Source organism: Lepisma saccharinum, chromosome 21 (assembly GCF_977018435.1).
Source record: "Lepisma saccharinum chromosome 21, izLepSacc3.1, whole genome shotgun sequence".
NCBI classification, from domain to species: Eukaryota; Metazoa; Arthropoda; class Insecta; order Zygentoma; family Lepismatidae; genus Lepisma; species Lepisma saccharinum.
The window spans coordinates 22513993-22525914 of record NC_139249.1 but is presented as its reverse complement, the minus strand read 5'-3'; the positions used below and the strand labels follow the sequence as shown (position 1 = coordinate 22525914).

The 11922-nt window shown below is 37.6% G+C and overlaps 1 protein-coding gene across 2 annotated transcripts; it reads right to left on the bottom strand.

The window, feature by feature from the left end:
• Positions 1–666: 666 nt before the first annotated feature.
• On the bottom strand, positions 667–7526 carry LOC146004276 (trypsin-1-like). 2 transcript variants are annotated; one of them, XR_014443907.1, is made up of 8 exons: positions 7463–7526; positions 6792–6892; positions 6078–6166; positions 5575–5707; positions 5063–5176; positions 1482–1628; positions 867–1063; positions 667–829 (listed from the first exon to the last, which is right to left on the bottom strand). XR_014443907.1 is itself a non-coding variant. In XM_083142976.1 (7 exons), exons 1-7 carry the CDS (start codon positions 7506–7508, stop codon positions 917–919), a joined length of 777 nt encoding a protein of 258 aa, XP_082999102.1. In that variant the 5' UTR covers positions 7509–7526; the 3' UTR covers positions 668–916. The 2 variants fall into 2 exon arrangements, 1 of the variants encoding a protein (XP_082999102.1); XM_083142976.1 differs by having other exon boundaries at positions 668–1063.
• Positions 7527–11922: the final 4396 nt, after the last annotated feature.

The following is an 11922-nucleotide window of genomic DNA, read 5'->3' as shown; positions in this document are numbered from 1 at the left end:
TCGGTTCCTTGAAAGAAGTATTCTCGCTGGTTTTGAAGATTAGAGAAACAATCACTATTTTTGTAAATACAAGGATGGGGGGAGTCAGCATATAGGTGCTTTAATTGCTTAAGCTTTGAATTTTAATTTAGTTTGCTTCATCTTCAATATTTAAGCTTTTTCCTTTTGATACATTTATGTTCAAGTAACAGAAATCAGCAAGACAGAAGCAAATGTAAAGTGAAAATTAGCGTAGAATTGGTTTGCCCATGTTATTCAATTTTCCTGTTCTTCACACTCTACCGGGTATGTTTTCCCTAGTTCAGCGGAGGGAAAGGGAAATGCTCTGAAGGTTGAGAGTGCGACCGGTGGACTCTCACAAAAAGGAGCTTACCCTGGGCACGGAATCACCGCGCCTGAGAAGCAGTGTTTCCTCCCCCTCTTTCCTCTCCTCCCTCCTCGCCAAGGGTTGTAAGGGAAGCGGGAGGGAGGAATGACGTCAGGGTGAGATTCCCTGAAGTCATTCCACCGGCTGGAGAAAGGTTCCCGGACATTCAGCGGCAAACGGTTGGAAGCATTCGCGCGCTGGAAGCAAAGAAATGTATGCATCGAAATTGGTTTGGAAGAATATTGCGAAGAAATGTATATATATATATATATATTTAAAAAAATAAATACAGCCGGGTCATCTGCGATTACCTAGATGACCCAGAGAATACGCCGCTGCACTAAACAACCATCTTTTGTTTTGTGAAAGGGCAAATGATCCAAGGAATGAGAATTTGAAGTTCCTTAGTGGACTGTTGAAGAATGCTGGTGCTACATTACAACCAATAGGTCATTTCCGATTTGAAGTAAAATTTGCTGCTCCATTGTGAAGCGCCATTCTGTTGTTACGTTGGATGGTCTTTAACTGAGGAGTTTACTTGTAGGAAATTTAGACTCCGGTCTTTCCCTTGATCCAGTCCCTGTAGGTGGACACTTGAGTGTAGACGCCAGGGTATGATGGTTCGGCACAGCCATAGCCCCAGGAAACGATTCCAACTTGGACGCCATCAGCCACCAGAGGGCCGCCAGAATCGCCCTGAAGAAACAAAACGATAAGTACAAGCATAAAAGTGAAGAGATATGCCAATGTCAAAGTTAAGACAGTTTAAGAAATATTGTATGGTTAACATCTGTGAATATTCAAATTGCAGTAATGGTTGCCAACCTTGAACACACTGTGGTTTATCAAGACCACGGCCTACTAATATTATTGAAGGAAAGAAACGACCTTCTGTCGTAAAGAAATGGATATTGAGATTCAGAAATGCTGATGTACTTATTACGCGAGTATTTATGCACCGTATCAAGTACTATGTTCCTTTTTTTGAGCGTATTCTTTACTTCAACTCAGGTGATACATTTCTGTCATTGACCAACATATTTTGCAAACAGATTTACTGCATTTGAGTGTGTTCGACAAGCAAACGTAACTAATGGCAAAGTTGTTTACGTACCTGGCAGGAATCCTTTCCCCCTTGCTCAACTCCTGCGCAGATTTCTGCGTCTGGGTCGACTTGATTATCATAGGAGTTGTTGCAACTTTCGTCATCGACAATTGGCACCTCTACCTTCTGCAGAATGTCGGAAATGTCGCCACCCTCCTGTAAAAGAACAGTGAGACACGTTTCTTAATGCGCTGTGAGTAAGGCATGTAACGCACCTAATTGGAAGATATAGAAAATCCGAGTAACAAAATGTGCACAAAAGTTTTGTTTCAAATTCAATTTATGCACAGACAGACAAAGTATGTCTGGCCTTACAACTTAAAGCAGAATCCAATCTACTAACATACGCTGTCATCAATAATTATTACTATTAGATGTACAGTCGAAGATATTGTTGAAAACAATTACTTGAAATGTGAATATATTGCTCTCACTATGTTATTCTTCATCCTACCATGTATCTTTTCCGTGTAATTTTGTACTTTTTTACTTACTTAAAGTTCAAATCACAAACCCTGAGACCTTCTGTAAACAAAACCACCTGCATGCAGAAAGCATTGCAAACTCATAGAAGTAAAATAATCCACACGAAAATCCAGCGTTTTTACAGGATTCATTACGTAAGGTAAAACAATCGCCAATTTGTAGTATGGGATACGCTGCCGCAAATGACGTCTTACTTTAAACCCAATGCTCTTTCTTTTTTTACTTATTGCTTCACCTTTATGGTTAACTCTTTTCACCAGTAATCATTTCCCATAAATTTGGCTTCTTTCTTGCATGTGAATTGAATATATTTTACTTGCATTTTTTTAGACATAATTATATAACATGGCAATGTATATTTCTAAGGATGATATAGATAGGAGTGTATTTGAAATTTGTTTGTAGATTTTATGTAAATTGTATCTTATGTAAATAAAATATATAATGGGCATAAACAGCCATATGCATTGCTGTAAGTCCAATAAATATATTGATGATGATGATCAAAACAAGACAAAGTTCGTAAATTTATTGCGGTTGGAAACTTTGACAAGCATCCTAATAACGATTTTTGTTCCGCCAAATATAGTGCACTTCGTAAAATAACTTGGTAACATGGCAAGGCAAGATAAGTGTGAACATTTTGTAGGAATATTCATTGTAACTTTCAATGAGCTTAGAGATTTGTGTACATATTGATATTTTATAACATTGGTTATTTTCTAAAAATAATCATGTGATGTGAACAGCAAGGAAGTAGTGCACTTAGTAATATTACCTGGCTTGTCCTTAGAAAAATAACATTGCGAGTTCTATGCCTGCGGGAAGGTCTCCGTGTTCTCCGAGCTTGTTTTCAAAACACCAGCAAGGACAGCCTTTGAAAAGGGGTGAGAAACAGATTCTACTCAATATTTATGTAACGTTCTGTCAGTGGTATCCTGAGAAACCAGTAAAAGAAGTGGTTAAGTTGGTATCCCAGTGCAGTGGTGTGTCAGTGTCTGCAGTTTTAAGGGTTATGAAAGAGAGAATGACCGGGAGAGTAACAATGTATGCGGCTGCATATTCGTCTGATGTTTGGAGAGCGGGTTCTCACATTCAGAGGCTCTTATATAAAATGAATAGGTGCGGCGAATTATGAGTGTAACAGCAGATGATTGCGGTCATGAATCAGCTGACGCGGAGTGATACGTCGAATCGGTGAGACTGTTTGTTTACAGAAGGTCTCAGGGTTGGTGATTTACACTTTAGTGTTGCATTAGGTTTTATATTGTGTTCAGCACTTAAATATAATAATAGTTTATTTTATCATTATCATCTAGACTCATACTAAGGAATCACTTATTATATCCAAAATGCAGTTGAACCGGGTAGTCGATCGGCCGCCCTCCATGAAAATTCGCATGGTTAATTTCCAATTTTATAATAAAACAAGAAAAATGTAATTTTGTTGGTCGATAGGAGAAATAAAGTTAATTGGTATTGAAGCCGAAAATCAAAGGTAAAAAGATCTCCGAAGAACCGAGTGTAAAATGCAGGATCTATTTTAGAACTTCAAGTTTTTACTTAATCCAACTAATAAATAATTGCATTAATTCTAAATGAAGATTTACATTGTGTGACCTCTCAAGCACAAGGAAAATTTTCACGTGAGAGGCCACACAATGTAATCTTCATAGCTAAAATTTGTCCCTAAATTTTAAAGTTTTGTCTTGATAGAAGTGCGTAAAAGTTATTAACTGTGTATTCCGGTATTATAATGGTATGAAATGCGAGAAAATAAGAAAAGAAAAAACAATTGTGTAAATTTCTCTCATCCGGTCTATCGGGTAGAAGAATCTCTCCAGGATATAATGATAATAAATTGATAACATTTTATTGTTATTATTTATTATTATTGCGGTCACGGGTTCGATTCTCGGTGGGAACTCCCAAAATTTCGGATTTTACCCAGCGTCTTGAGGAGAATTGGGAAGCTACATGAAAAGAAGGAATTGCGGGCTCAGGAAAACCAGAAAAGCAGCGCCGATGGGATCCGATGCGTTGACCACGCGTCACCCAAATGATAAACCGCTCTGGCAGGCGCTGGCCTATCGAGGGCTGTTGCGCGCGGAGAGAAAGAGATTTATTATTACTAATTAATAATAAAATTTGTATTATTGTTCTTACTTATATGAATTATTATCGACCCTCACTTGTAACAAGTAGTGATGAATAGATAATTTATTCTTGCCCATATGCAACTTTAAATTTATCCTAAGCATTATAACGCATAGCTAATTATACTATGCGACATTTTTATCAAATAATTTTCTTATCACATTTTCTGTAGATTCTTTACGTAAGCATACAAGATTTTCAAAGTGTATTTTCTTTTTAAATGGCTGTTACTTTCGTAAACTATAAAGATTAACTAAATTATTTTAACTTCTTATGCTACATTTTGAGGTGAAAGAGACTTAATTTTCGAGAAACTATATTTGATATCAGTTACAAGAAGTAATTACGAGTCAAATGATGACTTTGCAGCAATGGTATTTTGCTACAATACATGTTCTAAATAATTGTGGAATAAACAAGAATAAACAAAATATCCATGAAGTTATTTATTAATTTGTTCGTCGTGAGAAAAAAATCGTTAACTTATTATCAAGCCATTACGAGAAAATAATTTCACTGAATTCCTTCACTCTTAATTTATTTACTTCAACATCATCAACAAATTTTATTGGACTTGTATACGCCCAGTATACATTTTAAGTACATATTGTTTACTTCATGAAATTGTCAGATATTGGAAACCAAGGAACATGCATAACAGGTGAGTTAATCAGGCTTTTACTGCATTTCCAAACTTTCGACTGCGTTTCTTATTTTTATAATATACTGGATATATATTCATAATTAGCAAGTTACGAGAGTTCAGAACCTTATTTTGATACCACATTTCTCTTTTAATTCTTCGGGGTAAGTCAATTCACATGTGATAAATTTCCTAACGCATACTTCAAGGAAACATTATTTCTTGTCAGTCAATTTCCACTCACTACACTGACACACCTGTTATCTACTCACTTGGGTTCAAAGTAAAGAAATTATAAACTTACAGTTGTTGTACCCCATCCTGAGACAACGGCTGGAGTACCTCCTGCGGTTACCTGGTCTTGTTCAGGCAAATCCACTGCTGCAACATTGCCACCCAACTGGAATGGTTCGTTGACCTGAAAACAAAATGGAACTCGCTTTATTATTACACGAAAATACAGTAATATGTGGTATTACAAACAAGTCCTAAGCAATCCACTCTGTTAGTTCAAAATTTTCCATGATTTTGTTGAGATTAGCCAAACTTTATATTGAATTTAGTGTCACATTTATTTGCATTCTCGAGTTAGGATGAAGTAGAACATTTAAAACTTACATTTCCATCAGGTTATAAGGTTGGAATGTATGTTGAAAATATGGTATTACAATATTAAAGTGAATGTTTAAAGTTAACTACAATGAAATTATGGGAATATAGTTCCAAAGCTTGACTTGTGTGCTATTTGCACTTAGAATAACTACAAAATCACTAAGTTTTTTCTGATTTTATAATCACATGTATATGTATACTCACTCTGAGGACAGCTAAGTCATTGACGTTATAATAGTCTTCATGGACAATTATCTCTGCCACTGAGTGAGACGATCCTCCTTGGCCAGAGAGGTTGATGCTTCCAGCGATCACAGTCAATGAATCTGGAGAGGCTCTGTAGATTTGTGAGAATGAGAATAAATGTATGTTCCTCATAATTCTACAATTTCAATGTTAATACCTAGTATTGCTCTGTGGCAAAGTATTGCATATTCTTCGAACCTAACCAAAATGAAATCGATTGTTATTACCACAGTAAATTTTGCTGGTTCGTCTACGCTGCAGCATAATAGGCTACAAATCTATTTTATGTCCAGGTGTAATGTGTTCATTCATCTGATCAAGAGACTTATGGATGCCAAATGATAAAACTGATCTCAACTCTACGAGGGCAAATTATATTGGCTACAGTAATCGTCTCATTGTATTGTTCGGAGTATCACAATTACAGCAATCTAAGCAATATGTGCTAAACAATAACTCACCCATCGACGCAGTGAGCAGCTGTCAAAGCCCAGTTCTCGCTGATGATAGAAGCTCCACACATCAGGGAACCATAATATTGGAGTTGAAGCTACAAGAAAAAGAGAAGCTGTAAATATGGATCATAGGGACACTTATTCGACACATTTCAACTATGATAAGATTGACTATAAACTTTAACACAGCTGGTTTCACAAATGAAGAATTGTTCTTTCGAATTAATGTCCAGGGAAGTTCTACAGATGATACCAAGATTTCGCGAGTTAATGTCAAACATCAAGTTGAAATTTGTCCAGTTGGTGCTCTCGAAAGCTAAGGATCTCTTGAAAAACACAACTCGGTAATTGACCCGAGAAAATTTCTTCAGAAAATATCTAATAGTTGATCTAATATTTAACAGGGAAAATTTCTATTCAGCAACAAGTCCTCTCAATAAAAAAATCAATGAATGGATAATTTATGAATTTTCACCAGCCTTACAAATGTCATTATACAAGTAAGAAATAAGAATTCGAACTAGAATTGATTTCAAAATACTAAATTGCGAAAAAAGTTCCCCAACATACTTTTCATAACCTCCCTTTGAACAATATTTGCAAATTTCCACTTCTCCCTCTGGCCATTGCCGTTGCTGTGCTTCCAATGTCATTTTAGAGTTTTTGTTGACGTAAAAGTTACCGTTTGAGGTAATTTGTAGTAATAAAACACGAACGTACTTGGTATGGGATTTCTCCTGGTGATACATCAACGCCACCTACTATCCTGTTGTCAGTCAAGGGAAACCTGGTCCTTCCCCATTTCTTGGTATCTGGTGCGCCTGGAAGGGAAAAAAAGTACACTGATATCAGCGTCGATTGGTGGGCGGTAAATCCTAGAACTGGAGCACCAATTCCAGCATTTCCCATTGGCAAATTGTCGTTCACCATCTATGACTGATCTACCAAACTTTGCACGGTCTGAATTCTTAAGCAGACAAGACAAGATTGTCGAATCCATGTAATCCTTAGTTGAATTACTTCTTATTGTAGTTATTCAAGTAAAAGGTTTACATTCGTTTCGATACAGCAATCCACAGCGAAGAGTCCACATCTTATTGACCGGATAAGATCTGTAACCGATCATTTTACGAGTAGTATTCAGAAGTGGGAAATCAATGAGTAGGCTAAATGTGGTTTTGAAAATATAGGAAATCGCAGCTTGGGCATGGGTGTTCTATGCCAGTGTTCCTTTGTCAATAGCATATCATCACACATCGTCATCGTTGCGATTAGCTAATAGTAGCATAAAAGCGACGCTAAATAACAAATGAAAATGCAGGAAATATGTTGCATACAATTGTTGCAGAGATCAGCCGAGCGTCATTGTTCTCAAATTCTTGAACACTCACCTAGCGCACAAACAAGCAGAGCTGCAGCCACGATTTGTCTGAACATTTTTTACGGATCTTCTTCAATACTGGAGACGATACTGCAATTGAGTAATGTAGTATTTATACTTTGCACAGATCAAGATAAAATCGGGAGTGCGGTTTTCCCACGTTATCTATCACTGATTGTTGAAACGTGATATAATTCCATGATATGGGACTAGGATGTGAAACAATTGCAAAACTTTAAAATCAAAAAGATTGTTAACTTTAGTTTTCTGCATAAATGTTGTTGCAGACTTCACTGTCTCGTGGAACTTCTGTTCGAAGTTCAAGTGCAGTATGTTTGTTGTCTGGGAGCATAATAGAATCTTCGCAGAATATTTGAGAAAACGTCGTTTTCACCATATCTCTGGGCCTCCCCGATGACGTAGTGGTAACGTCAGTGGCGGCGATTGGGTTCCAAAACCGGGGAGGCAAAGACAGTAGATAAGGTTTAGCATAATGCGGAGGCAAAAGTGGAGAAAAGTGGGGGGAACTGCCCCCCTAATCGCCGGCACTGGTCATCGCCTTTCGATATCCGGTGCAGAAAATATGTACTATAGCTATCCCGGGAATCTTTGGAGCAAGGTCGCGTATAACTGTAGAGAAGGGGAGAAAGGGAGTGGGCGGAGTGAAACAGTACACGTTGCTTCGACTTGAAGTTGCTTTCCGCCCTCCAAGCAATCCCGTTTCCTCGTGCTTGCTTATGGATGACTCTCTCGAGTCACTGCTTGCGCAGACTTTCTTTCGTTCGTTTTCTCGCTCCAGAGACTCCCTGGACAGAGTAGAGTGGCCCGGATCCCGTTTTCATTTCACGTAACAAAAATAATAAAATAAAAAATAAATAATAATAATAATAAAAAAATAAATAATAATAATAATAAAACAATAATATAACAAATATTAATTTCTCTTCAGCTGCTTGATGCACGCATTTCTGAAAGCCTGCTTAGATAGATGAAAGCCTGGAGTATCGTTTAGTGTATTGTACCTTGTTTGTAGCCTATAGAGAAATGACCTTTGTTCTAGGGATAGCCTTGAGGCTTTTGAGTAAAAGAAGCATTTGCTGTTGGTACGTGGGATCCGGATGTGAAGAAGTGCCAAGAGTTCGTTAGTGAAAAGTTGTCCATTCATGATTTTGAAAAGACATGTTAGGTCTGAAACTTGACGGCGAAGGGAAGGATCGTGAATTTGAAGAGCGGATAGAATTTCATGTTTGGAAAAGTTTGCAAGGGCTGGGCATCTATGTTTGACTATTCTGATAAAGAAATTTACCACTTTGTTTGTTCTCTTTATATTTCTATCACAGGCCATTGACCAAATACAGGAACCATATTCAGAATAGGTACAACGCACGTTGTAAAGTAGGTTTTGAATTCAGAAACATGTGTGATATCTGTAAATCTGTAAATTAGCCCAAGGGTTTTCATGGCTCTCGAAGTTATGTAATCTATATGGTGTCTGAAAGTGAGTTTGCTGTCGAAAATGACTCCAAGATCTTTTGTGCTGTTGTACGAACGGGATGATTTTGTTGCATAATCTATAGGATAGTGCTGTAAAATTGGATTGAGGGTAAACCTCATAAAAACTGATTTTTCTGGATTTATTTTCAAATTCCAGTCTTGGCACCAGCGTTCAATGTGTGTGAGATTGTCTTGCATACCTAGCATTCAGTTTTAGTATGTAACTCTGTTTGAAGTTGCAGGCACTCCTTGGGCTAGTCTTTCAATGTTACTCTTTCAAGCGAATAATTGCTAAATGAACGAAACAGCATTATTCAAGATAGCCATGCTTTAGTGCGTTCCATGTAGGGATAGCACTGAGGCAGAGAAATCGAAACGAAAACGAGACCAGACTTGTCGAGACGAGACCGAGACAGGCCCGTAGCCAGACAGGGACCAGGAGAAGCTCCGTCCCCCTGACAGGGCTGCCTGTCCCCCCTGGTACTGCCCCTGGCCCCCTTGACATTCGGTAAAACTATTTTGTATTCTAATTTCTTTGAGGTGAAAAGTGAAAATATAGACAGCATATATTATTTTGTTCACAAGTTCGCGAGGGATAAATTCACAGAACATGAACAGCATCTATTGCATTTGTTCATCTTGTTTGTGAGCAGAAGTCTAAGTTGCGGCAAGTGTTTAGAAAATTCTCTAGACTTTAGAAACTTCTTTCATAGGGGAGTTGTTGTTTTTTTACTGTAACTCCTCTGCTCATGTTGCAGCCTCTTGTTTGACAAATATCTGTGACTTTAACGTCATCATCCACATTCCTTCCACAGCTGTGTCAGTAGTTGTATTGACTGTATTATAAACCCGAGAAAGTATGAACCCCCCTCAAGCAGATTTGGCTATACTTAAAACAAGCTCAACATGCCCATATGAGCTTTTTGCTCAAGTGTGGAACCCCGTCTAATCCAAGATTTTTGTGAAAATGCCCTCAAATATTTCCTGAGAAAGTATGAACCCCCCTCAAGCAGATTTGGCTATACTTAAAACAAGCTCAACATGCCCATATGAGTTTTTTGCTCAAGTGTGGAACCCCGTCTAATCCAAGATTTTTGTGAAAATGCCCTCAAATATTTCCTGAGAAAGTATGAACCCCCCTCAAGCAGATTTGGCTATACTTAAAACAAGCTCAACATGCCCATATGAGTTTTTTGCTCAAGTGTGGAACCCCGTCTAATCCAAGATTTTTGTGAAAATGCCCTCAAATATTTCCTGAGAAAGTATGAACCCCCCTCAAGCAGATTTGGCTATACTTAAAACAAGCTCAACATGCCCATATGAGTTTTTTGCTCAAGTGTGGAACCCCGTCTAATCCAAGATTTTTGTGAAAATGCTCTTCGGAAAGTATGAACCCCCCCTCAAGCAGATTTGCCCATACTTACAAAAATTGCATCAGCCGGATTTTTGTCCATAAACTTGTCAAAAATTGATATTTTTTTGGCTACACTTAAAATTAAGCAAAAACCCATACCTACCCACACATATTTACTTCAGGTTTAAGTTCAATTGGATGCCAGGTTCAATTTTTTTATCTATATGCAGAGCCCCTCTAGAATGGCAATGACCTGGCACTGTGTTATGTATTGATTTTTGCTTCCCGAGTAATGAAGCTTTGCGTGCAAACAATTGCATCAGCCACTATTGTGAGAGTGGTTGAGAAAAACAGATGTGTTGTTACAGTGCTTCTCATACTTACAGGCCTGTTTGTTTTAATATCATATTTCTGGTATGTTGAACAATATTTTGCCTGATATTTGTTACATCCAGCTTGTTTGTTGTAATCCACTCTTATTTAGGGTCAGGCTTATATCTGTCCCAGCCTGTTATACAAAAATCAATACATAACAAGGTTATTGCCATTCTAGACATGCATGTCCGTGCAGGCATTTGTGCTAGGTCAGTGTGAATGAATATTTATTCTTTTTTCCACTTGTGGGCTATTGGCTTTACAACCTGTCATAAGATAAGCATAGAGTTTTTGATTTGGACCCCAAGAAATTTTATATAAATACCAAAGCCAAAAATATTAACACACATACACATACACACACACACACACACACAAAATATACAAAGCACAGTGCTGAACCCAGCTGATATTTTTTATCCAGCGTAGAGTTTTGATTTGAAACCCAGGAAATTGTATATAATAAACAACAACAAAAATGCCAAGTCAAAAATATTGTAATCAATGCAATAAAAATATATCCAGCCCCAATTGGGCCAAGCACCAAAAGATTTGTAACCCGGACAAATACAGAACCCCCACAAAAATATGTCTCAAATGTAATAGAAAATATAGCATGGAATATTTCACATATAAACATAAAGATACTTGCTCTGCACAGTCATCAACATTGCCCCCTCAACCATCTACATCTGGTCTGAAAAGGAAGCATGAAACACCTGTTAATGCTAGAGCAGCAAAGCAGCCACGCTATGCACCACCTATCCATAGCAGTTTTAATGGCCAATTAAGGGATTACCGGTTTGTATCAGAGCCAAGATGTGGAATTAAGACTTTTTTGAACAGTGTAAATCCTGATGTGCAGGCAATTCTAAATGCACAAAATGGGTCTTATAAGCTGTCCCTCAAATTGTTTGTACAATATAAGAAACCAAATGGCACAAAATTTACACAGCCCCACATAACAGAAACTGTACCGGTATATTCAAATGCAAATTCAGACAAAATAATAAGCAGTTTGATAGATCAATTGAATATTAAACACTCTGAATTTGCAGCAAAAGAGTCAGGATGGAGCCTATGCGGTTCTCCACACAAGTTATATGTTAATATTTCTGAATTCAGCCCATTACAAGGATCTACATATTTGCCATTACCTGCCAATATTAAAAACAAAAGAGCCGTGGTCAACATTGAAAATACCGACCAGAAATGCTTTTTGTGGTGTATTTTAGCTGCTTTGTTTC